The 24,392-nt window shown below is 48.2% G+C and overlaps 2 protein-coding genes across 6 annotated transcripts in view; one reads left to right on the top strand and one right to left on the bottom strand.

Moving 5' to 3' along the window:
* stk10 (serine/threonine kinase 10) overlaps positions 1-20,025 on the top strand; it is a 48,735-nt gene extending 28,710 nt beyond the window's left edge. Inside the window, exons 9-21 of one of the 2 annotated variants that reach the window (XM_030362474.1) lie at positions 776-1,117; positions 1,218-1,757; positions 4,891-5,021; positions 6,398-6,521; positions 7,356-7,535; positions 7,835-7,927; positions 8,170-8,299; positions 8,608-8,732; positions 9,368-9,556; positions 9,822-9,947; positions 10,395-10,508; positions 11,510-11,675; positions 19,975-20,025. In XM_030362474.1, the coding sequence (XP_030218334.1) occupies positions 776-1,117; positions 1,218-1,757; positions 4,891-5,021; positions 6,398-6,521; positions 7,356-7,535; positions 7,835-7,927; positions 8,170-8,299; positions 8,608-8,732; positions 9,368-9,556; positions 9,822-9,947; positions 10,395-10,508; positions 11,510-11,644 (2,229 nt within the window). In that variant the 3' untranslated portion in view covers positions 11,645-11,675; positions 19,975-20,025. Of the gene's footprint in view, positions 1-775; positions 1,118-1,217; positions 1,758-4,890; positions 5,022-6,397; positions 6,522-7,355; positions 7,536-7,834; positions 7,928-8,169; positions 8,300-8,607; positions 8,733-9,367; positions 9,557-9,821; positions 9,948-10,394; positions 10,509-11,509; positions 13,079-19,974 lie in introns of those variants that run through there. The other variant, XM_030362473.1, reaches the window with a different exon arrangement.
* sh3pxd2b (SH3 and PX domains 2B) overlaps positions 13,283-24,392 on the bottom strand; it is a 40,595-nt gene continuing 29,485 nt past the window's right edge. Inside the window, exons 7-15 of one of the 4 annotated variants that reach the window (XM_030362475.1) lie at positions 24,047-24,082; positions 22,807-22,938; positions 20,735-20,836; positions 20,220-20,300; positions 18,544-18,661; positions 17,598-17,800; positions 17,250-17,296; positions 16,938-17,063; positions 13,283-16,819 (exon numbers count right to left, since the gene is read on the bottom strand). In XM_030362475.1, coding sequence (XP_030218335.1) covers positions 15,110-16,819; positions 16,938-17,063; positions 17,250-17,296; positions 17,598-17,800; positions 18,544-18,661; positions 20,220-20,300; positions 20,735-20,836; positions 22,807-22,938; positions 24,047-24,082 — 2,555 coding nt within the window. In that variant the 3' untranslated portion in view covers positions 13,283-15,109. The remainder of the gene's footprint in view (positions 16,820-16,937; positions 17,064-17,249; positions 17,297-17,597; positions 17,801-18,543; positions 18,662-20,219; positions 20,301-20,734; positions 20,837-22,806; positions 22,939-24,046; positions 24,083-24,392) is intronic. The other 3 variants (XM_030362476.1, XM_030362477.1, XM_030362478.1) reach the window with 3 other exon arrangements.

Raw genomic sequence — 24,392 nt, 5'->3', positions numbered from 1 at the left:
ATGTTAAATGAATTGCGATGATCTTGACTTATTGGACAACATGTATCGTTTTTTTGGGGGGGTGAAAACAACAAAGATTTACAGCTTGTAGGTTTTCAGGAGGATGTCACTCCTGCTGATCCTCACTATGACGCATGCGCACACACACACGCACACGCACACACACACTTTACTGTTTTGTAAACACCCATCTCGACGCCGTGGGTTTCAGCCAGCCAGTTAGTGGTTAGCCATTAGACGCTAGCAGATGAACTTGCTGTCAGGCAGCCAGCACTTCACCCTATATAATATATAGAGAGAAGACATGATTTATTGTCGTCTTAGTATGTTGACAGTAGATCATGATCTCTGTTGGGAGTGGATTCACATTTAAAGACGCAGATGTTATGATGAGATAATAAACGAGATGGCCTAAATTGATCAAAGGCAGGATTTTAAAAGGGCACAGCCCTCTTATTTTCTTGCAACACGTTGCTAAAGACGTTTGCTCAGCCCAGCGTGGTTCTGACTGAGGTGGAACAACCGGTACATGAACAACCACATTCCTGGGAACCCAAACCTCTGAGTTACCGTAGTTCACAGATAAAATAAATAAATTAAACATATTTATGAACAAATAATTCTTGGGATTGGACCAATTGCACAAAAAGGCAGATGTGTAGGACTCTTGATAACCTTTGGACCCAATGGTGAGTCGCCCATTGACGCCGAGCCTGTTTGCTGAACTTCCTCTTCTCCGTTTCATTCCTCCTTCTTTTGGCTTCCCTCCATCCAGGCCGGCGGAAAGGAGCTCTGCCAGACCAGTCAGATCAGCTCGGACGGGGACCAGTCTCCCACCAGCACCGGGCCAGCCACGCCCAGCACCACCACGCCCATCCCCTCCCCCAGGAAGGACTACAAGGTGCCGGCCGAGGCCGAGGCGGTGGGTCCTGCGGCCCCCGTGGCCCTCCCACGCCAGACCCTCCTGCGGGACGACCAGGGGGAGCTGGCCGACAAGCTGCCCGACGAGGTGCGCTCGGAGTCGGGCAAGTCGGAGAGCAACGTCTCCACCAAGACGTCCAGCTCCGACTCCGGCATCGAGGACGGCAAGTGCACGCCCACGTCGGACGAAGAGAAGGTGCTCCTCACTACATGTCATTGTTTTTTTCTGGGATGAATAAAGTTGTTAAGCCTCGTTCTAGACCCAAACATTCCCGATGTGCATCCCGATATCCAAGGTTGCCGTGGAAACCCCGGAGACGGAGCAACCGCCCCCGCTGGCCCTGCCCAGGTCGATCGCCGTGGACGTACAAGCCCCCGAGTCACGGGTGGCGAGCGAGGAGGAGGAGCAGAAGAGCGGCATTCTGGGTAACGGAGTCTCGGGGACAACGGCCGTCATCGCCGTTGTCGTTGCCCCGGCGACGCCCACCCCGGCGACGCCCACCCCGGCGACGCCCACCCCGGCAACGCCCACCCCGGCGACGGCCACCCCTGCGACGCCCACCCCGGCGACGCCCACCCCGGCGACGCCCACTCCGGCAACGCCCACCCCGGCGGCGCCCACCCCGGGCCCCCTGGTACCCCGGGAGACGGCCTCTCCGGGCCCGGCCGCCCTGCCCCACGCGGCGCCCGGCAACAGCAAACGGGGGTCGGTGGAGGAGGGCTCGTCCCACCCCAACGGCCGCACCAGCAAGCGCTACTCCGACACCAGCAGCATGGCCTCGGACAGCATGGGCCCGGGCAAGGACACCATCTCGCTGCACCCGTCCGTCGACAAGGTGAGCCCCACCGCAGCACATCGCCCCGGCTCTTCTCATATGGGAGGGACGTGTTTACCCGCTAAGGACTAGTCCTAATACTCTATACTAGTAATGAGCTGCTTCAAGCTCCCTCGGACAGTTCGAGCGACGGTGCTTCCACAAACGTAAGGTACCAGCCACGCAGGCACATGCACAAGCGGCCGTACAGGGCTGTGTGATTTGGCCGCGGGTGTGTGCAGCTCGCCGGACAGAGAGGTGCTTTGTGAGACGGGGCTAGTCTCGCTCATCGCATCCAGCGGGGGCTGCAGGGGATGTCGAACCCGTGTCGACGCAGCCATAATGCGTCCCCTTGTCTCCGTGTCTCGCCGCGGATAGTTACCAAGGGCGGGATTGTTTTGTCCATACTGTGAGTAAGGACTTCCTCCTTACTCTTCCATGGGTGTCGCAAGCTTTTAAGTTTGAGTACATTGGGAAATGTTTAGTCATGGTTGAGGAAGGATGAGCGAGAGGGAGAGCCCGACGGGGGAGAGAGTGGGAGACGAGTGGAAACAGTGCCAGGGTTGAAGAAGGTTGAGCAAGAAGACAGAGGGGTCTATTTTATCGTCAGACACCAAGTCTTTTCTCAGGCCAAATATGCCGCTTTTTTTCTTTACTGGTTTGGTTGACCGGGGCCAATGTGGCCCTTTGTGTGTGCGGGCCCCCATTCACTATTCACCGCCCGCACATGAAGGGGAAGCCTCTGTGCTGACCGCTGCCACTGGACGGCCTCCTGACCTGTGACCCTGTGTGGCCGGGTGAACCCTCGCACGGCCCCTGTGTACTTCAGCATGCCGTCATTCACTCAATCATCCATTCATTGGGATTGTCTTTTTCATTAATTTATTCACGATTTATATTGTCACATATATAATTTGTCATTTGTCATTTATGAATAACGTTGCTGAATGAACATATGATTATGTTGATTTGATCATTCGTTTATTTATTCATAAGTGAGTCAGTGAGTCTATCTGTATGGATTTACACATACAGAACACATTAACATCCATTCATTCATACAGTACACTAACCCTGCGTGCGTGCGCGTGTGTGTGTGTGTGTGGTCACCATAAGGTCACTATATATCTGGCTACCCTCGATACATTATGCCACTTCACACAGTATCTTTTTAAAAGCCAAACAGCTAGAAAGGGACCCTTTGTTTTGTTTCAACTAATTCTTAAGCCCCTAGGGATGTACAGGAAAACTGTGAATATTTACTCACTCACTCACTCACTCACTCACTCACTCACTCACTCACTCACTCACTCACTCACTCACTCACTCACTCACTCACTCACTCACTCACTCACTCACTCACTCACTCACTCACTCACTCACTCGCCGTTGTTTCCGGGCAGAAGTCACTTCCAGTGGCTGTTCTGCGTGACGAGGCCGTCCTCAGCTGCTGTGTATTTGCTCAGCTGGTTCAGAATTCTCCAGCCCCTCCGCACCCATGTGCTGAGTGTGTTGGTGAGGGGGTGAGCCTCTAAGCTGGGGTTCCCCTTTCAGAAGCCCTGTTCAGTAGGCTGTCACCGTGCCGTTTACCGCTCAACCTGACAATTACTATCTTGCAGTGGCGGGCCGTGCATTTCATACTTAGGCCTTCACTGATGTCCTACATGAACTAATCCACCTCTTAATGCAATCATTATGACTCCACGGCTAGAGACCATCAATATTACACAGAAATGCAGTATAACAGGGCGTTGCATCACAGACAGGTATCTCATGCAGCAAGAAAGAATGCCATTACTAACGCAAGAAACCCAATTAGGACAATTCAACAAGTTTATTTCACTGTAGCCACAGCTGCCATACTACATAATCTCTAGCAGAAACATCAATATTAACCTAATTAAATGACAAAAATATTAAAACGTTTAAATAAAATGCACTACTCACCAAAACTATTTGTACTCAAAGTCCATCCTCCTTTCTTTCCTCAAGAAGAGTTCGATTACTCTGTTGTACAGTTTATCTGTGCGTTTCAGTTCCAACAATAAGTCCCTTTCTATCGCCATGGAGTCTAATGCTGAAAGTCGAGTCTGTCCAGTCATGTTTCTGGAGTACGTTTTAAATCGCTTCAGGGAATCGCTTTATTTATTTATTATTCGCTTTATTTTAGTTTATTCCGGTAGCTATCAAAGCTTTGCTGGCTCTGACTAGTACCTCTCTGACCATCCGATCAAAGGACGTGAAAATGCCGATGTCACTGGACGCCTGCTAGATGGCCTCGGTGTTGCCAACTCGAAATCTGATTGTTTAAAGCAACAGCGTCTTTGCCACTTACTTTAAGCTACAGACGCCAGCACTATCGATTCTGAAGGTGTCAAGGCAGATTGGTTTGACCCTGGCAACACATGATGGCTAAAATATGATTGGATAAAAGCTCTCACATAAACCTACACTAGTGGAAGCAGCGCAACCAAAAGAAAAGCTATGAAATGAAGAGAATAGACTATTGGAAATAATTTAATACATATTCTTGGCAAAAAATATATTAAAACATAAGTCAGTGATGCTGATAGTGTTTAGGCCAGCAGTGAAGGCCTTGCTGGCCCTGATAGCCCACCACTGCTATTTTGGGATTAAGCGATGACACAGCGATTGATAGTTTACTGAAAGACTAGCAGTCGGTTCACCATTGCTTTGGACACCAACGTTTTTGTGGGTGTAGTTTCGCCTTCTGCTGGTCGTCACCAAGCTTTTGCCTATCGACATTTGGCACATTGGGGGCGGGGCTTGAATGGCCGCCTCACACGTAGTCTACAGCCAGAACTCATTCATAATCAACCATTGATCAATTTTCCATTAATTATAATTATCAAATGGCACCGTGCAAAATGCAAAGAATGAGGATGAACTTGCCGGTGATCAGGATTGGTGGCGTGTCATTCAGCCACTGACGCAGCACCTAAAGCACCTCCGTCAAGCACCACATTCCACCACTCGGGGAGGATGTGTATGATGTGTATGGCTGTGTGTGTGAGTCTGTGTGCACATTTTTTCAAAGTTTTCTTAACACACAAATCAGTCTCTGATCTCGTATCGCACACTGATGAAAATACCGTTCCATTTGTTGCCACCTCTCCCCCTTTCCTCCCCCCAGGAATCCCGTTTCTCCAGTAAGACGCTGAAGCGCACTCGCAAGTTCATGGTGGACGGCGTGGAGGTGAGCGTCACCACCTCCAAGGTGATCCGAGACGACGAGAAGAAGGACGAGGAGAGCCGCTACTTCAGGTACGGGCGCCCCCCCCCCCCTCTCAGTCCCTTACACTAACAGCAGGACCCCTTCAACTTCTTACACAGACACCCATATACACAGACAGACAGACACACCCATACGCAGACACACAGACACAGAGTGTGTTCTGGTCCTCATGGTCTCTCCTACTGTTGCGGTTCTTTACCTCTTTGTCCGTTCACCATTTGGTGATTTGACTCTTCATTAACTGTCCTTTAGCAGACACTTGACCTAGACACAGCCGACCGGCAGTCCATTCAGATGCATGTCCGTAGCACTCAATCCACCCTTTTTGGGGCTAAAACGCAGCACGTTCCCAACCAGAAATTAAAGACACCAAGTTGTAAGAAGTTCTAGGATGTTGTAGGAAATTATTAGAAAAAAGATCACACACGTTAGGACTATGATTTGTTGTCAGCAATTTTTTACAATCTTTCACGCATAGCATTTTGTTCAAAAAAGTTGCACAGATATAGGTTCTTGAAAATCAAACTTCAATATTTATCAAAAAAATCGATTTAGAAAAACTCTGTGTTCATTCAATTATTTATATTATGTTAAATATCCCCAACCAGTATGGGGAGGCTGGTGTGTAGGTAGACTGCAATGGCAAAGGCTTCCACATAAGGTCCATCTTGAGTCACTGCAGCCCCACATCCCATCGCCGGAGTCCATGTTGGGGCATTTGTTGTCCTTAACTAAAACTATTTTCGGAATCCTGTTTTTTTTTCTTTTTTTATCATTCGGTCCATCGAGATTAGCTCATGCAGAATAGTCACTGGAGACACTTCTGTAGAAAGAAACACAGATAGAGACTGCAGCCCGAGAATAGAAGGACTGGTGCAGTGGCTTTTAGGTTATGGTTAGGGTATGAAAAGGTCAGGACGTTTATGGTGCGGGTGGAAGAAATGGACGAAATGTGAGACGTTCAGAGTTGCGAGTATGGACTGTAACTGACCGGACTGTTAAAGGGATCCTGGTCCGTTAAAATAAAGATAATTAACAAACGTATATTCCCTCACCGAATGAAAAGGATTACAATTTTAGAAATTTACACTTTGTGGCATTATGCATAGTTGAAACCTATTGCCATCTAGCGGTCCGTGCGTAACATTGCAATGGATTATATTTTCCACTGCACATTTAAATGGGGGTTGCATTTCTAAACACGTTTTCTATGACGTGCATTAAAAAATATATTGAATAAAACGTTTATTTTTAGCTGCTCCAATATTGTACGTGGTCTTTGTCGAATAAGACGTGTGTGTGTGTGTGTGTGTGTGTGTGTGTGTGTGTGTGTGTGTGTGTGTGTGTGTGTGTGTGTGTGTGTGTGTGTGTGTGTGTGTGTGTGTGTTCGTGTGTTCGTGTGTAGGCGCCAGGAGCTGCGGGAGCTGCGCCTCCTGCAGAAGGAGGAGCACCGGGCCCAGGCCGTGCTCAACACCAAGCTGGAGCTGCAGACTGATACGATGACGCGGCGCTTCGACCAGGAGATGAACGTGGGGCTCAATTCATTATTATTTGTCTAGTCCTTAACCATCGGTTCGGTTTCAGAGGGCTAAACAGGCCGTGTGTTTATGATACCCCCCTGACCCTAGCCCCCCAGAGGGCAGGAAAACACTCCCTTAACTAGGAAGAATTCCTGAGGAGGGACACAGAGTGGGGGATCCCTGCTCAGAAATGCCAAGGGTGCCATAATTGACATGTATGTATGTATATGTATATATGTGTGTGTGTGTGTGTGTGTGTGTGTGTGTGTGTGTGTGTGTGTGTGTGTGTGTGTGTGTGTGTGTGTGTGTGTGTGTGTGTGTGTGTGTGTGTATGGGCAAAACATTTTAAATGGATGATGGGATGGTGGCCGGTTTACCATAAGGAGAATTGGCTCCCCTACTTACTGCTCTCAGCATCACGGTACATGTAGTCATGTGATCACTGAGTGTATCGTTAATAGGACTATTATTGCTTTGTTTCATATATCATACATAATTCTCATCATAATAATATACTATTATTTTGATTGAATATATCCATTTTATTGGACAATTTATTATTTAATGATGTATTAGTTCTATGGTTACTTATTATTGGATCAAATGCGCACACATGTGTCTGCATTACGTACACACTGACGGTACACCATGCTGGACATAAAGTACACATTTAACGAACACACACACACACACTCGCGCGTGCACAAGCACACACACACACACACACACACACACACACACACACACACACACACACACACACATGCTGAAGAGGCCTAGAGACGGACACATTAGTACTTCCTGTCAGGTGGTGACTTGGCTCCTCCCCTTCCTCCTCCGCAGGCCAAGAAGAAGCACTATGACGCGGAGCTGGAGAGCCTGGAGAAGCACCAGAAGCAGACCATCGAGAAGATGGAGGCGGACCACGCCTACAAGCTGCGTGAGGAGAGCAAGCGCATCCGCAACGAGCAGGACCGCGAGCACAGCCGCTTCCAGGAGACTATCAAGCATAGGAAGAAAGAGGTGTGTGTGTGTGTGTGTGTTAGACTATGTGTTTGTGTTCATTACACCGAAGGAAAATAAGACGTAAGACTGCAATCATGTCAATGTACTCGTTATAATAATACTAGTTGTATTGTGTACCTATATTTGTTTGTTGATTTTTATTTGAAATTTGTTTAACCTTTTTTTATCCCCTAAGTGAGTCTATGACCTTAGTGAGCTCAAACAGTATGTGTGCATCATCGGCTGTACTCATGTCAAATGAATCGGGATTCTCGATGATCTTCTCTGCATTGCTCCGTTTTCATGCTTCATCTCAGATCAAACAATCCGTAGACAAGCTTCCCAGGAACCAGCGGAAAGAGTCCCTGAAGCAGTCGATGATTGACTTCCAGCAGAAGAAAATTACAGAGGTAACCATTTCACATGCACGCGCGCACAAAAACACGCACATGCACAAAAAAACACACACACACACACACACACACACACACACACACACACACACACACACACACACACACACACACACACACGTAGTCTTAACAAGCCGAGCCCAGCCTAGCGCGTTGACCGCTGTAAGAGGCGACTTTAAGAGGCAACGTGAATTTGGGCTAACTCTCAACGCTGTCGGCTTCTTCCCTCTGGGTTTCAGGAGCAGACCTTCCTGGCCTCTCAGAAGAACCAACTGGACACCACTATGCAGAAAATCATCCACCGCAACCGCCTTGAGATCGCAGACACGGAGCGCGAGTGCCTGGACAAGAAGCAGCGTCTCATCAGGGGTACATAGGCGCCACACTCACTGCACACATACAACAGCTACCCTATTATCATTATAGCTAACGATTATCATAGATATAACCCAGTTATCAAAGTAAAAGTCACCAGAATATCACTGTCTCCCCGATGCCGCTTGAGGCTTGAATCTCTTGTGCGATTGTGTGTTTGATTTATTTGTTGGACTCAGATTGTTCATTCAGCTGTTTTCTCTTGTTTTAGTTAATTTTTTCTGGTAACACACATGCATTACACAATCCATTGAAGAATGGAGGAATTAAACGCGTGTGCTTTGCGTCCCCCTCTCGGTCAGACCGCGAGGCGGCCATCTGGGACCTGTCTGAGAAGAGCCTCCATGAGAGACACCAGCTGATGAAGCAGCAGCTCAAAGACCAGTACTTCCTCCAGAGACACCAGCTGCTCAAGAAGCACGAGAAGGTGATGACTCCTCAGGGGAGCTCCTCCGCAGCACAAAAGCATGTGTTGTTCAGGGACTGGTCGTGGGAAAACACACGCGGGACATTACTAACATAAAACCTTTCAATTGTTCAGCAAAAGGGAGATCTAGGGGAGAAGAGAATGAAAAAGAAAGGCTTTTTTTTTTTATCTACTCGTAGTAAGGTTAGATATAGAAAGTTATATATTTGCCGATCTTTGCAATCACATTTCTTTAAAACAATTGAATAGAGGCTTGTGGCGCTGGTAAAGGGCCACTTGCAGATTGGAATCCCCAGTGCGTTAATGTGTTCAGGTATAGGGAGAATGGAGACTTTAATTGACGTAGCTTGTGTTCAGACAAGCGCCAGACCAGTGAATCGCAGTGAAGGGGGACAGCCTTCGGACTAAACAGGCATTATGGGGGGCCGCCTCATCTGATGTTTTACGGAGGACCCGCTGTCCCACGGGAAGAGCTGAGGACGGTTTGATCCACCTCAGGGCTCTCGCCGTTGCGACGTACTTTCCATCCCCTGTAGCTGTAGCGTGTGTGAGTGAGTAGATCGGATCCTAGCCCACCACGCCCCGACCCCTCCACCAACACGCTGCCGTGCTGTGCTTTCTTTGGGGGACCACAGGAGCAAGAGCAGATGCAGTGCTACAACCAGCGCATCACGGAGCTGCTGAAGTACCGGCAGCAGCAGGAGAAGAACCGGCTGCCCAAGATCCAGCGGCGCGAGGCCAAGACGCGCATGACCCTGTTCAAGGGAAGCCTCCGCATCAACAACACGGGCAGCCAGGCGGAGAACCGGGACAAGGTCAAGCAGGTGAGGAAGGAGGAGGTGCACAAGGATTGTTAGTGGGGACGAGGATTATCTTTTTTTTTTATTCTTTAAGTTGTGCATTAATAATTGAACCTCAGATATCAATTGTTCCCGTTATGCATACAAACAGGTTTACATGCATGTAATTTTTTTCGATCAATCTAACTTTTTTCTGTCTATTTTTTTATTCTCTCTCTCTCTCGCTCTCGCTCTCGCTCTCGCTCTCTCTCTCTCTCTCTCTCTCTCTCTCTCTGTGTGTGTGTTATAGTTTGGCGTGCAGGAGGAGAAGCGTCAGAAGGCGGAGCGTCTGCACCAGCAGCAGAAGCACGAGAACCAGATGAGGGAGATGATTGGTCAGTGTGAGGCTAACATCAGAGAGCTGCAGCAGCTGCAGGTGAGCCCCGTGAAGCCTCAGCCACCATGGTGGATCGCCGTCACCTTGTTACCAACCAGTGCCACCAATGAAGGACACTGGGAGGACTATGCATGCTAGAGGCTGTATTCTGTAGACGCACTGGGTGACACAGGCCCTTCGATGAGTAGTGTTGCAGTATTGCGTTTTCTCAAACACTGCAGTAGAAATGTCATATAGAGCTTTAGATTTTTAATTGATTAATCCCATGTCATGATGTCTGCGAGAAACCCCCTGCATCCTCTGTGTGTGTGTGTGTGTGTGTGTGTTGCCATTATACTGAAGGAAAATAAGACATGATGAGACTGCATTCATGTCAATGTGCTCACACATCTGCCTAATACTACTTGTGTTGTGTACTATTTTTCTGTCACTTCTTATTTAAAATGTGTCTAACCATTTTTTTTGTGTTTCTGTGTGTGTGTGCAGAACGAGAAGTGCCACCTGCTGATTGAGAACGAGACCCAGCGGCTGAAGTCTCTGGACGAGCAGCACGGGCAGCAGCTGAGGGACTGGAAGGACCAACTGAAGCCCCGCAAGAAGGTAGGGAGGCACCTCAATGGGGACCAGGGGAGGGGATCACTGGGTACCTCACCATACGATACGCAACACCATGGGGACTAGGGGACCTCACCATACGATACGTAACACCATGGGGACTAGGGGAGGGGATCACAGGATACCTCCCGATACTCGATACATGGGCCGCGATACCGCCAATATCGCCGCACAGCGATTCTGCAATAAACAATGTATTGTTAGCAATCCTATAATGACGCATCACGACATACGTCCAACAATGAATACAAATTGACTATGAAAAGGTAAAGTGCTGGATTTCGGTCTTTATTCGTTATCCAAACTGAGTTTTTCAGTCACATGTCTTTGGTTGGTTAACTTCCGATGAAGTTTCCTTCATTCATGTGTTGCACGCCACCTGGAGGTGAAACCTTATTTTATTAATTAAAACATCGATACTTTGGTCGATATTTCCTGTCTTTCTCTTCAGGAATGGAGCATAAAAATGCAATAAAAATAGTTACATTTAAAAAAATATATATTATATCGATATTTGGCGCCAGTGTATCGTTTCTCGTATCGCACGAAGAAGGGCGACGATATATCGCAGTACTGATATTTTGTCCTAGCCCTAATGGAGACAGTCGTCTTCTGTGTTCTGATGTTGATGTGCAGGGAGGGGAATAGGCAGGGAGCTTCCGATATGATATGGAATGTTAATTTTTTTTTATGTATTGCGGTTCTGTAAATAGGGCAAAATGGATTGATAATGACTGATAATTTTGTTGGTGTCACAATATGCATATAATGTTAAGAGTCCAAACTAATGTTGCATCTCTTTCACTGTCCTCGTCTCTCTCTCTCCCACTCCCTCTCCCTCGCCATCTATCTGTGTCTCTCTCTATCTCTGTCTCTGTCTCTGTCCCACTCTCCCCATCCCTCTACCTCTCTCTGTCTCCGTCCCACTCTCTCTCTCCCCATCCCTCTCTCCCTCCCTCTCTGTCTCTCTCCCTCTCTCTCCCCAGCTCCTAGAGGATGAGCTGGAGCAGAGGAAGAGGGAGCAGGAGCAGTTCTTCAAGATGGCCGGGGACCCTCCCAACCCTGGCTCCCCCAACAAGCTGTCCAAGTTCCTGCCCTACACGGACTCCTCCACCATGTGATCCCACCCCTGCGGGGCCAGATAGATAAATACATGGATACATAGATAACCACACACATAGATACATGCATAAACACACACACATCGATACATGCTGTCACACCCATATTCCCACACACACAAATGCACACTCGCGTGTGATAGCCCGCTGCTTCCAGCTGCCTTATCCCCCATTCATTTGAATTAAGAGGGATTTTTGTTTTGTTGTAGGAGATATTTATGTTTTAAAATGTTTTCTTCTCTTTTTTGAGCTCTCACTCCCCAGATGATTATGGAGGGGATACCATGTGGTCTCAGTGTTTAGACCGCCTACTCTGTCTGCTATTGCTTTGATTAACACAAGGCCTACACTTGGTACGCTGGCCGTGTATTGTCCATCCCCCACAGGGCAACATGTTGGGACACTTGTTGGTCAGAAGTTGATATATCTTTTATTTTTTTTGTCCATCAACACCCTGGAAGAGACGTCCCCCTGAATGAATTTCTGTTCGGCGTTGTATTGGAGCATGAAGCTAAGCAATCAATATAGGTTATATTTTTATATTCATACACGCAGTCTCGAAGCTTTCTCCAATCTGAATTTGTTCAGAATACAAAGCCCCCCCTCCAAAGAAAAGAAAGATCTCCAAAAGGACATGGCTGCCGTTTTATTTCTATATTTATTACTACTGGACATCCTATCTAAGGAGCAATTAAATGTACTTTGTATTTCTAATCAACATGCAGGGTTTGAAGGATATCCATGTTCACTTTTATCTTTCTTTCGATTTTTTATTTAAGAGGACTATATATGCACAAAGTAAATATTGCCTGCCGTAAATCGAGGTATACTTTAATATATCTTAAACAATTTTATTTTTAACAGATTTATGATATAGGGTGGTATTTTTTACAAACTAGAGACAGCTAGTAATATTTTCTTTCTGTCATGAGGACTTTCTTTGTATTTTTACTGTAACAGAAATGACCCCACACTGGAGAGGATCTTACCAAAGCCAAGGCAATGTACTGTTTTCTTTGAAGGACATAAACAATGTGATATATTAAAAGTTAAGTTCTATTGTTTTACCGTTTATGCCTTTACTAAATGTGCTGTCCCCTAACCTAAAGTGCAATATTTATATATTATATTTGCAGCGATGTCTATATTTGGGGACCAGGGTTCCAATTTCCTTCTTTTTTTATCGGGGTATTACATACGAAATGCAATCGAAAGTGTATGAAAGTGTTTTGCTCTTTTCTGAATTAACCAGAACTTAAAACAAATAAAGTTGAAGATCTTGCTGCTTTTGAAGGAGGACGCTGGGGTCTTTAGAGCACCTGGGCTCGCAGATTTAAACTTCTTTAAATCAGGTACATATTGAGGTGTCGCCTCTTTTTGCTCCAAAAATGCGTCAATTGTAAATAAATAATTTGTCATGCGTTAACAGCCTAATCCATGTCTCCTTTCCACTTACGTTTACACCTCATGCTTTGGAGAGCGATTGAATCTGTTAATTAGAAGGAAAAACTGTTAACTGAAATAAATAATTATTTTTAATTCTTAAAGTTTTTGTATCATTTATACTGAATACAATTTAGAGCTAATAACACCTAAGTCACACACGTTTAAATTCACACTAGAGTCAGTAACAACAGGTAAGGTTGGAAATGTTTATTGGCTTCATGACAGTAAGATAAGTCTGAGAAATACAGGACATAGGCAAACAAAGGGGCCGAATACAGTACTGAAGGAATCGTTCAACCGTTCCAAACTTTTTATCATTGTAGATTTGAAATGAATGCTTTCCTCCCTTTGAACCTTTTGAAATACGAAGCTTAACACTGACTAACCAGTAGCTGTACCTTGTGGAAGGCTCACAAACGGGCATTGGGATAGACACAATAGCACTCTGAAAACAAACTTATAGTGTGTTTCAACACAAAGCAACTAGAGGCAGAACATCATTAGTCCAAACTATATTGTCTAGTTTTGTCAAAGGCGCTTCAATGCTATTAAGCTAATGTGTTGTAGCAATCTTTAGCAATAAACAGCAAAATATTTTGAATTATCTACCATGAAGACGATATAAGTGCTTTAGTGACTGTCACCAACAATTGTTATTAATTTATTTTATTGATATTGTCAGGCTTCTCTGGAACGTTCCATTCTTTTCTTGAAAAGCCAACTGCTCTTTTTTTGACCCTTTGTGTTTCTAAAATTGTTTATTTAAGATAACACCCCGTCGATGAAAAGTAAGAAGTTAAAGACTTTATTTCTGTACATTAAAAACTATTTTTAGTTTACCTACAACACTTGAGACCAGTCAAGCGTTCATGTAAAATATTATTTGATGGTTTCATCTGAACAAGGTTTGGCTCGCAAACGAGAATAGACTGAAAAATACTGAATTGTTTTTACAAGACCTCATTGGCATCCAATCCTTCCTTTTGTAAACCAGACGGACGATCTAGAGGAGACGATTTGGATGTGTTCTGTATTTACAGAAAACCTTTTTGGATTTATCCGTTTTGAGTGTAAACAAGAACGTAAAGAAAAAACCCACTTGGTATATCCCACTTTCTGTAGCATGTGCAAACTCACTTGAACAAAGGATTAAAAGTGCACATATTTTTAACAGAATTACTGCTGAATTGATTATGCAGTCGAAGAAAAACATGTAAAAAAAAAAATTATGTATATATAAAAGAGAAACATTTTGTTGGCAGGAATACTTTTTCTTGACCAAAAGATAATTGGATTCAGGGGGTGGCGAACCCTCAGTGAGCCAGCCCCCCACGCAGACGTAAGACCTCGTGGCCACCCTGGTTTGGTCCCAGCCTGTGATTATTTACTACAATCCCTCAACCTACTTTCCTGTCCATCTTCTGTCTCCTGTCCAAACGGGCAAAGTAATGCCCCAGAATTATACATTATTTTACCACTTGTGCCCAAAATGTTTTTTTTACCGATTGATTGAATTTTTTGTGTTTGTGGAAAGCAAACATAAGCCAGTATTTAATGCGGCAGCATCTGTTCCTATTCTCTTTTTTTAAAGCTATCCATAACAAACAATGATCATTTGAATTGCATATATCTAAAACACATCAAGCATTTTGCGTATCATACTGAGGCACAGTAACATCGAAGGCGATGGCACACAACATTTCAACAACCCCGACATAAACGACTGCAAATCGGAGGCTCCCTTCAGCTCTATATATGGCACCCAAAAGTAAAGCAAACAAACAGGCTTATTTGATAAAAAAAACGTCTAAGAACCCCGCGTAACAAGGGCTCATTGCTGGTTGACGCTCACTAAAAGCACGTACTGTGTATAAAAAAGGAATGTAACAATAACAAATAAAAAAAAAGGATACATATAAATAAAATGAAAAATCAAATTAAATACAAAGTAGTGATTTTTTTTTTGTTTTAAACGTATAACAAAAGATAAGGCAGGAGGGTGGTGCCGTCGCTTAGTACCTAGGGCTTCTTGCTCAGGTAGTTTGAAGGGATCCAGCCCTCGTGTTCCTCGCCGGCGTTTTTACAGAACCACCATCCGCTGCCGTTCTTCTCCATCACCTCGAACACGGTGCCCACCTTGAAGCCGGCCGTCTGCTCGTCGCCCTCGAAGTCGGCCACGGCCAGGTACAGCTGGTCGCGGCCCGCCTCCCTGACCAGGGGCGGCAGCTTGTCTCTGGGCGGCGCCGGCTTCTTGGTCTTCAGCTGAGGCTTGGGGGGGATGGGCATCTTGTTCGCCTTAGGCTCCTCCCTCTCCCTGGGTGGAGGCGGGAGCATAAAGGCCTTAGGCTCCTCCCTCTCCCTGGGCGGGGGCGGGAGCACGAAGGCCTTAGGCTCCTCCCTCTCCCTGGGCGGAGGCGGGAGCACGAAGGCCTTTGGCTTTGGAGGCGGGGGTCTGCTTTGCGGAGGCAGCTCGGGCTTGGGGGCCTCCGGGGCCTCCTTGGGGAAGTGCGGGGGGGTCCTGGGGGTCTCGGTCGGGCTGGACGGGTCCGTCTTCTTGGGGGGCGGCGGCCTCCGGGGGGCCAGGGCGGGAGGCCTCTGGGGCTGCTCCTTGTGGGGAGGCGGGCCCGGCTTGGCGGGCGGGGGGGAGCTCTCGTGGGCGTGGCCGTTGAGCTGCTTGGGCGGCAGCCGGGGCTCGTCGGCGTGTTTGCCGTTGTTCAGGAGGGCGGGGCTGGGGAAGTGCTTGGGGGCGGGGCCCAGAGGGGGGCTCGGGTGGGAGCTGCTGGGCGGCGGGGGGCCGGGGGCCGGGTGGCTTCCGGCCTCGGGGGCCCCGGGCTCCGCGGGCTTTGCGGGCCTCAGCTTGCTCCGCAGGTTGGTGATGTCCAGCCGGTTCTCCGCCGGGGCCTCGGGCTTGGCGGACGGGACCGGTTTGGGCCGGACCCCGGGCTTGGGCTTCATGAAGAGCGCGGGTCCGGCGGGTTCGGGGTTCTCCTCGGGGGGCTCGGCCCGCGGCTTGGGGGGCTGCTTGGGGACGGGCTTCAGGTTGAACTTCTTCACCTCCTTGGCGGAGATCTTGTGGCCGCACTCCAGCCCCATCTCGTTCTTCAGGTGCAGGGCCTTGTTCTTGTCCTCCTTCTTGGGCTCCGCGGGTCTCTCCTGCCGGAAGGGGGGGGGCACCTTGGGGCCCCCCAGGGCCAGCAGGGCCGGCGGGGCAGGGGGCTTGGGGCCCCCCAGGGCACCGGGGGCCGGGGGCTTGGGCGGGAGGGGCTTACAGAGCTCGGCCTTGGGCCTCTCGGGCGGCTCCGCCTCCAAGCCCTTGTTGATGGACTCCCGGCGGGGGGGCAGCGCCGGCTTCTCCTCCAGCGGGGGGGCGGAGGGCGCCGGGGGGAGGGGCTCCGAGAAGAGCGCCGAGGAGCCCTTGCTGCCGCCGGACTTCCAATCCCTCAGCTTGGGCCTGGCGAAGGCCTCAGCGGTGGCGGCGCCGGGCTCGTCCGGGAGAGGCTTGGACCAGCTGTCCTCCGGGGCCGAGGCGGCCGAGGCGGCGGCGGCGGCGGCGGCGGCGTTCCCGTCCTCCAGCCTCAGCTTCTCCATCTCGTTGGGGAGCGGCGCCAGGAAGTTGGGCCGCAGGGCGCTGCTGGTCTTCTTGTACTTGTCGATGAAGGTGATGGGGGCCCAGCCCTCCTTGTCCTCGATCTGGATGTACCACCAGCCGCTGGAGTTCTTCTCGATGACCTGGAGGGGGGCGGGAGGGCGATCACAGGGTCAGGGCGGGGGTCCGACAGAGCCGTGTTGGCCCGAGGTGGAGGGGGCGCCCCGTGGACGGCGGCGGCGGCGGTGGCGGCAGACTTACCTCCACTTTGAGGCCGGCCTGGAAGCTGATGCCGTCGGGGATGGTGGTCTGGAAGTCGGCGATGGTGTAGAACTCCTCTTCCACCTGGGGCGGGACGGGGGGCTTGGGCAGGTTGGCCCCACGCGGCTGTGGGGTCAGAGGAGAGTGTTGTGTGTTGTGTGTTGTGTGTATAGTGTCGAATGCCCTGATTGGTCAGAAATGAGCAATCAGGGCATTTGATCTTACCAGCCAATTAAAGGTGAGCAAATGCATTCTTCCGCCCCATCTCTTTAGAGCGGTCAAACCGCCCCTCTAAGTGGGAGCATTACTCACGATGGTGAGGTCTCTGCGTGGCGGAGGTCTCTGTCGCAAACCCATTTCTGTGGAGGGAAAAACAACACAAACAGATAGGTAAGTGATGCACGACATTGAAATCAAATCGCTCTAATCGTTCCCGCAAAGAAATATATATTTGTATATATTCATAAAAGTGCATTTTATACTATAACTGGCCGTTTTGAGTTCATAAGATTGAGTTCATAGCTCGAAGGTCCAAAAGTAAGTCACTTGAAGTTAATCAACGTCATGTGACCATAGAGGGAAAATATGGACGTCAACAGTGCAACCAATGTACGGTCAACACTTCTACAGGAGACCATTCCTTCCAGCCCCCCCACTCACTCAGCTTGCTGCCCTCGGAGAAGGGGGACAGCTTGGGCTCCTTCTGGGGGTCTTTAGCCCCGTTGTTCAGCTGGTTCTGTCTAGACGCTCCCTCCAGGTCGCTGGTGCTGGCATTGGCAGCGCCCCCTGCTGACTGCTTCTGGGCCTGCATGTCCACCTTGGTCAGGTAGGAGGCCGGGGCCCAGCCCTCGCGGCCCTGATACCTGCAGGGGGGCCCATGGGGTTGAGGCGCATGCTCCATACACAAGGAATAAACAACGCTGGGCTGTCCCGTTACTGGGAAATGAGGTCCGGGGCGATGACAGCCGAGGCCACACCGTCCATAAACGGGACACTCGCCGCTTCCCAGCGACTTGTTATCAGCTGCCTTAATCTGTAACAGTATAGATTTTTTTATCCACTTGATGTACTGACATTAAAATCCCGGGCGGCACTCTGAGTACATTGGTTCTGGGTTGTCCATGATGGTTTTATTTGACCGTTGTTTATTTATAGCTTATCGATTGTGAACGTTAAGCAGAGGTGCTAAACGTTCCCGCGACTGAAAAAAAAGAAGGCACATACTTGGTAACTGATGGACCATCAGAATCAAGTACTAAAGTACACTGCTGTGGTATAATGTATCGTAAAAATTGTCATTAGCAGAGCTACTTACAATGATATTTTCCGAGGTTTGGATTACACTAAGGTCCAGTCTCCACAGAATTGGGAAGATCTGCTTTCAGCTTTTTAGTTTGTCAGAGCCTCGGTTGTGGGACTGTCGGCAGGTCTTCCACCGCTAGGTACCCTGGTACCACGCAGTTAGCATGATGATGGTCTCTATAGATCTCAATGTGAATGCTTTTGGATGTAGCTGAACGTTACACATAATGTGTTGAACTGTAAAATAAAGAGGTGTTAGACCATGATAGTGTTGGGTGTTGGTGTCTTAGGGTTAGTGTTGTACCTGATCTTCCACCAGCCCTCCAGGTTCCTCTGGATCACCTCCACCACCATGCCCTTCTCCAGGTCTATCTCATCCTGGTCCCGGGCCGCGTAGGGGTACACCACAGAGTACTTCTCCTCTGGGGATCAGACACACGGTGGGTCAGCACCACAGAGTCCTTCTCCTCTGGGGAGCGGACACACAGTGGGTCAGCACCACAGAGTCCTTCTCCTCTGGGGAGCGGACACACAGTGGGTCAGCAGGGCCACGGGCGGTCTCTCTTTTTGCCGAGGTAAACCGCAACAACCAAGATCAACACGTTTCTGTCTCCTGCTCTGCTGGTTTGGTTCAGGTCTCATATGGTCCAAAGGGAGAGGCCCACCGTTTGAACACCAGTTTCCGCTTTTCAGAGCTTAACGCTTTGATCGTGTCGCTGATGGCTTCGGCAATAAGAAGATTCAGGTGCAATGGGGAGATGTCTTCACTCTCCTTGCATAATGCAGGGCGGATGCAGGGTTCACAGTTTGAAGCACACAACATAGAATCAGACTGACAGGACCAGGTTGTTAATAGGACATGATCATCTCTTAAACTATACATTGTTTTAGCACCCAAACGGGTGTCACATCTCAGCCGGGTCGACATGTATTGAACCCAACGGCCTGAATTGAATTGGTTTCACTTGCAGTTCTCGGAGTGATGTAAATGTGGAGGATATGGGATAAACATTACAATACATGTTGTTATGACCGCAATGACCCTAGCTCTAGAAAGTGCATGGCCAAAGAACCATGTCTTACGGCCCCTGGAGTAGACACACTGACCCCAGCCTGTCCCCTGAGGTGAGACGGTCTACGCCAGCCACCGACTGGTTCGTAATGAACGAGCTGGTTGAAATAAAGCTTTAGGCAGCGTCTTCTTTGAGTGGGAGATGAAACGCGTGGAACAAACAACGGACACATGAACACCCTGAACGCTACGGTGGAAACGCACCCTGGCACCTGACTGCACATCACTGCACAATGCACATCAACGTACGTGGCATACAGTACAGGGAAGAGAAGGAGGCTCAGCATGCAAGAGGCTCTGACATGCCTCGGTATGTGCTGCTGCATGCACACATGCAGCATGCATGCGGTGGCTGCAAACTGATGATTGTTCAATTCATCAATCATTTGTATTATCGATTTATTTTGGTCTATGTGGCAGCAAAATGTTCGTCACAATGTAACTTGGACTGAATTTGTGTCTGATGAGTACAGTTTAAGTTAACTATACCAAAGTATTCATTTTATAATCCTTAAGATGCAGTCTATGTCTAGAACAGGAAAAAGGTTTCTGAAAAGAAGAAAGAAAAGAATCAACAACCGGCCAAAGGTTGGTATATTTACTTAGTAGTCCACTAAATTGTTGAATTGATGAATTGCCTAATTGACCGATTAAAAATGTGCGCATGCACACACACACACACACACACACACACACACACACACACACACACACACACACACACACACACACACACACACACACAAACACACACGTACACACAAAGACAATCAGAAACACAGACAAAAAGAGACACACACACACACATACACACACAGACAAACAGACACGCACAACATACACCCACACAGACACCCACACACACAGAGCACAAAGCACAGAGGGGAGAAGAGATGCGTGCGCTCCACCTGGCCCGCAGCCTGCGCTGGACAGATCCCCGAGGGTTCTGCGGCGCAGGGTCCGGGGCAAAGACCAGAACCTCCGAGGCACTGACACATCCACAGTGGGCGGGGCCAGGGGGTCGGCAGACAGGAAGTCAACGTTACCAAAACCTTTAGGACATAGCGCTATTCATCGTGGAGTTCCTCCTAGTTCCCTGGGCTCTAAAACAAAATGCAGTGGAAGATCCTGACATAAGTAGGACTGTTCATCTGGACGCTTCCCAGATGAACAGTCCTACTCATAGGATCTTGAACACGTAGAGATTTATTTTAGCGTTTTATCGTCATTTATCGTATTTATTTTATTGTTTTTGTAGCCAATGTCGCTCAAAATGTGCGTATTATCAAGTTAAAGTGAAGCCGCCTCAATTGGTAACCCTTGAAATAAAAATATCAATCGAAATCATTTCAAAAAGAAAAAAAGGAGAAAAAGACAGAAAAAGTCACAACTAAGAACCAGGGCCTGAGGGCAGCCCGTGTACCTTCGTCCCCCGGCAGGGAGAAGTCGTCGGGGTCGTCCTGGGCCTCCAGGCAGGTGGCGGGGACCCAGCCCTGGGCGTCGTCGGTGCTCACGAACCACCAGCCTGAGAGGGGGGACACACACCGCCAGCTCATCGTCCATCCACTGAGGACCCCCCCTGCCCGCCCGGAGGCATGCCGCCTGGAGACCCCCCGTAGAGGAGCTGGTCCTCGTAGGACAGGCCCAGTGCTAATCATGGCTCTGCTGCTTTGATGTACCAGGGTGAGGTTAACACACTTTGATGTTGTTGGGTGCTTTGACACATGAAACTCCTGGCTGCCTTGATCATGTTAATGCTGGGGGCGCCCCCCCCGCGTTGGCACTGCTGTGTGCTGCTCTGTGAAAAGGATCCATGCTAAATGTGGGAAATGTTCACCAGTTGAGTCTATCATGCCGCGATGCATATTGGTACATCTATTCTGTCTGGATCTTTTAAACTCAAATCAAAATGTTTAATTTGTTTTAATTGAATGTCAGTTTTAAAATAAGATTACAGGAGCATTAATCATACACATAGAACTATAAACCAAAAAAAAACAAAGACATCAAACATCAGGGTAGAAAGGCTGACCAAGCTGCCCCAACTCCATAGTGTGCAAAATACTTTTAAACAAAAGTGCTGAATCATTCTATTCGGTACGTGCAACGAATATATCCCTGTTACAATCTGTATTCACCGTCGTGTCCTACTGGAATTAAATCAAGCTTCCATCTAAAGCCCCCTTCCTGTGGGCATCCAGTGAAAGGACTCGAGGGGGGGTTTAGGGTATTTCATCTGCCAAACGTCTTCCAATGCCAACAATAACAATTAAACCAGATTAAGTCATAAAGGGAAGGAACCCACTAGCTGCTCCTTAATGACAGTCTGTATTTACTGCGTCTGCTCCATCACTGCAATATTAAACAGTAAATAAGAGACACAGGAGCCTTCTATTACATAACAGAGAGTGATGCAACTTTCACAGCCTAGAGCGATATTATTAGCATATCATCTTGAGTGACTCCGGAACTAAGTTGCAACTTAAACTTAAGGAAAAAGGCTGAATCTAGAAAGTCAAGTGACAACCACCTGCTGAAAGGTTCTGTGTTTGAATCCCCAATGGGCACAATCTACCTGTAGGCATGCTCGGGCAGAGATGCCCTGACCCCTTTCCCACCTCCATAATAACATGCGATGTGTATTCATCTGAAGTCGCTGGATAAGGGGGCTGCCGAGCTAACCTCGTGGGACCCCCTGATCTCCAGGTCACACTCTGTCCCTCCCTGCGGGTCAGTCTGGTCTCTAGCGTTTAAGGAAGCCTCTCCCCGAAAATCGACAGATTTTAGTACCCATCAGCCCTAAGGCGAGAGAATTTCAGTCCATCCCCAACCAGGAACGCTGCAGTCTGCTTATGAAAATTATTCCAGCGCCAGCAATGAACAGAGCAATCAAAACAAAAAGACTGAACAAAAACGAAAATGAGCTGGAGCCTCAATGGGACATGTTATTGTGGATAGGCTACTGCTGGATGACTCAATCGGACATGTTATTGTGGAGATGATACTGCTGGATGACTCAATAGGACATGTTATCAACGAGAGGCTACTGTCTCAATAGGACATCAACGAGAGGCTACTGACTCAATAGGACATGTTATCAACAAGAGGCTACTGCTGGACGACTCAATAGGACATGTTATCGTGGCTACTGACTCAATAGGACATGTTATAGAGGCCACTGACTCAATAGGACATGTTATCGTGGCGAGGCCACTGACTCAATAGGACATGTTATCGTGGCGAGGCCACTGACTCAATAGGACATGTTATCGTGGCGAGGCTACTGACTCAATAGGACATGTTATCGTGGCGAGGCCACTGACTTAATAGGACATGTTATCGTGGCGAGGCTACTGACTCAATAGGACATGTTATCGTGGCGAGGCCACTGACTCAATAGGACATGTTATCGTGGCGAGGCTACTGACTCAATAGGACATGTTATCGTGGCGAGGCTACTGACTCAATAGGACATGTTATGGTGGGGAGGCGTACCGGACTCGTTCTTCTCGATGACCTCCACCACCTGGCCCACGTGCAGGCCGATCTCCGAGCTCTCCTGCTTCTCGTAGTCCGTGACAGCCACGTACTGGTCCAGGAGCAGCAGGTCTGTGGAGCTTGTGTCCCCTGGGCAACGCAAAACCACACCACACACACCATGTAACACAACTTTTATTTTGATCACTTTTTTTTTTTGTTTGAATGGATTACACTTTCTCTATCCAGCGGGGGAACTAGAGACAATGTTGAAGCAAGCCTCCACCTTCCCCATGCCCTTTTGTTTGTTCAGGATTAGACTAAATAAAACAACTATTTCCTGATCAAGGAAGGCAGGCGTTCCACCGACCTTTACCAACCGTTTTTTTTTCATTGATTTGAAAATCTTATGAGTAAGATACAACTGGTTGCATCAAAGCAAGTGAGCTTTGGTGCCGATGGTGAATCCATCATGGTAAACAACAGAAGAGCAGGGAGGTGAGGGCTTTGACTACGAGAGCCCCTCTCTCTGGAGGGAGAAGGAAGACCGGGAACAGGCTGACGGTGGGAGAGCGGCGAGGAGAGAAGGGGGAGCTAATGGAGGAGGAGGCGATGAGAAGAGAAGGTGTCAGTAAAACAAGACAAAGGGGGGGGGGGGGGGGGGGGGGGTGGGTTAGTAAAGGGCAAGACCAAACAAAACGTCTGAATATCAGCTCGTCTGTGAAAGAGAGGCCAGCAGCCGGAGACCCGTCACCAGCGAAACATGAAGCCAGCTCAGAACTAGAGATAGTTGTTACAAAACTCAGGGCTTAGCATAGGAAAAATAAACAACCCAGCAACATTTCAAACCGTTTTTTTAGGGACAATTGTATTACAACAACATATACATCTTCAACGAACAGCTGTGTATTAACGACACACCTTATTAATTATTAATAATTTATAGAGACACATGTGTGAGGGCTGGGAGGATCAAAGTTAAGGTCTGTCCATTTGGGGAAACAGAATGCTGGCAGTATTTAAAAACATTGTTCGTTAATAGATTTAGGGTACGCTCTGCGCTGCGATCACAGCATACCAAGTTATGTGCATGATTTTTTATATGTATTAAGAACAATATCGTAGAAATTCCACCCCTTCCCAGATTAACTTTCTCTCTAACTTCCTGTCAGCGACAGAGCAGGTTGGGGAGGGCTGGAGCCCACTGAGAGCCCACTGGGGGGGGGATTACCAGACATGGCAGGCTGTCACTCACTACCTCGCTTTAGGAAAGAAGACGCTCTCGCCACAAGCCCTGATGAGAAGAAAACAAAAGAAAACAAAAAAAAACCATGGAGAATGGAGAAGAGAATTGAAACGAAAAATAATATAAATAATATGATGATGTGATGAAAGTGCTCGGCTCCTGAGATGAATGGATGTTAAATGAATGGCGAAAGAAGGGAAGTGGGACAAGAACATGGAGGGGTAAATTGTAGTGCAATATGGACCTGTAATAAATGTATTTCATGAAATGCTCAGCAACACACCACCACAAGATGGCGCCAAACTCTCACCATAATATAACTGATTTAACACATCCACAAGAATGACGTAATGCTGTA

Source organism: Gadus morhua, chromosome 7 (assembly GCF_902167405.1).
Source record: "Gadus morhua chromosome 7, gadMor3.0, whole genome shotgun sequence".
In the NCBI taxonomy this organism is placed as follows: Eukaryota; Metazoa; Chordata; class Actinopteri; order Gadiformes; family Gadidae; genus Gadus; species Gadus morhua.
Note: the sequence above shows the minus strand (reverse complement) of the source record. Positions and strands in the feature narration are given on the sequence as shown.